Below are 1,510 nucleotides of genomic sequence, written 5' to 3'. Positions count from 1 at the left end.
CACGGGGCAGACACACGGGGCAGACTGGGGCAACTTTCACCCTGGCTGCAGCCTGAGCGGCGCCGCTGCCGGAATCACTCACACACACAACAATGGCGACTCCCGGTCCCGACAGCAGCTCCGCCAGCCTAGGAGCCACGTCGCACAGTTTCCACCAGCAGCAGCACACCCAGAGCAGCATGCAAGGTAGGGGACGGCGGCCTGCACCTATTCACTCAACAACACCCCGGAGCTGGTCTAGGGAGCTGGTCTAGGGAGCTGGTCTAGCGAGCTGATCTTAGGGAGCTGGTCTTAAGGAGCTGAACTAGGGAGATGGTCTAGGGAGCTGGTAGGACCATAGACCGGGTAGAACCAGGTAGCTAGTCGCTTCCCACAAGCAGAAAGAGCCATAAAGTCAAGAGAGACAGAATTATTAAAATCTTCCGGTCGGAAGTTTCAGACGACGATCAACGTTGTTGTCCATCATACTTTTTCTCTCTCTTTCTGTGAAATGTGAACAAGTTCAATGTTTGCTGTGTTCTGCTCATGCACATGTGATATTCAGACTTTGGATTGGTGCTATCAAGTTATCAAGTCCGTTTCAGATGCTTTATTGTTATCATACAATGTAACTTAGAGGGTTAAATAGTGACTAACATGTAGGCCACTTATCATTTCTCTTTATTAAATGCTGTTGACAAAAACTGGTCAGTAATCGGTCACTATATTATTACACTACATGTCATAGTTGACATCCATGAATATCCATGTCATACAAATAATACTTGGTAGGCTATAAACCTTGCATTAAATGCAATACAACGGTGTAATGTCGTTAGCTGGGTTTCAATCTATTCGCTTTATTTTGAAGGCTACACGTGTCGGTTTCCGCTAACGCTGTAGCTTTGTTTGGCTAGCAGCAGCTCTGTGTGCTCTCCTGAAGCTACACTGCTGCTAGCAGCTAGCAGCTAGCAGCTAGCAGGTCAGTAGTTTATCTGCTGCGGTGACACACCGTTTCACATGATTCTCATTAGACACTAATCAGAAATCCCACGTGCGTGGCTGCGTAGAGATACGTTCACTGAACCCCTACCGAGATTACTGGCAGCAGGCTGCTAACGGTCCAGTTCCCACCAAGGCCGGAAGGCTGCCATAGACAGATTCCAGTTTGATGGAGTTGTATGTTATTATAGTTGTTGTTGTTATTATTGTTATTATTATTATTGAGTTGTTATTATAGTCGTCATGTTTTAAACGTTGGTGATGTGGTTATTACGGTTGCCTGACATGACGAAGGTCCTCCTCCTTTATTATTATTAATTTTTTTTTAAATGCCTCTATCAACGTCTATATCTAGATATCTATCAATATCTCTAATAAAAATTTATTTCAAGATATCTATAGCTTGAAAATAGATATCTACTATTAAATTACGACTATCCCTAACTCCAGTTACAGATATCTACAACGTCTTTTCTCCTAGTCAAAACTTAATTTAAGATATCTGAAAAGGACCATATAGATATCTTGA

The 1,510-nt window shown here is 43.6% G+C and overlaps 2 protein-coding genes across 2 annotated transcripts in view; both read left to right on the top strand.

The window, feature by feature from the left end:
• The window catches only part of LOC116705659 (manganese-dependent ADP-ribose/CDP-alcohol diphosphatase), a 20,812-nt gene that overhangs the window by 4,810 nt on the left and 14,492 nt on the right, over positions 1–1,510 (top strand). The window lies entirely within an intron of this gene.
• Positions 1–1,510, top strand: part of LOC116705506 (dual specificity mitogen-activated protein kinase kinase 2) — a 14,698-nt gene that overhangs the window by 43 nt on the left and 13,145 nt on the right. Inside the window, exon 2 of the mRNA XM_032541709.1 lies at positions 27–186. Coding sequence (XP_032397600.1) covers positions 93–186 — 94 coding nt within the window. The 5' untranslated portion in view covers positions 27–92. The remainder of the gene's footprint in view (positions 1–26; positions 187–1,510) is intronic.

Source organism: Etheostoma spectabile, chromosome 17, assembly GCF_008692095.1.
Source record: "Etheostoma spectabile isolate EspeVRDwgs_2016 chromosome 17, UIUC_Espe_1.0, whole genome shotgun sequence".
Taxonomy (NCBI): domain Eukaryota; kingdom Metazoa; phylum Chordata; class Actinopteri; order Perciformes; family Percidae; genus Etheostoma; species Etheostoma spectabile.
Note: the sequence above shows the minus strand (reverse complement) of the source record. Positions and strands in the feature narration are given on the sequence as shown.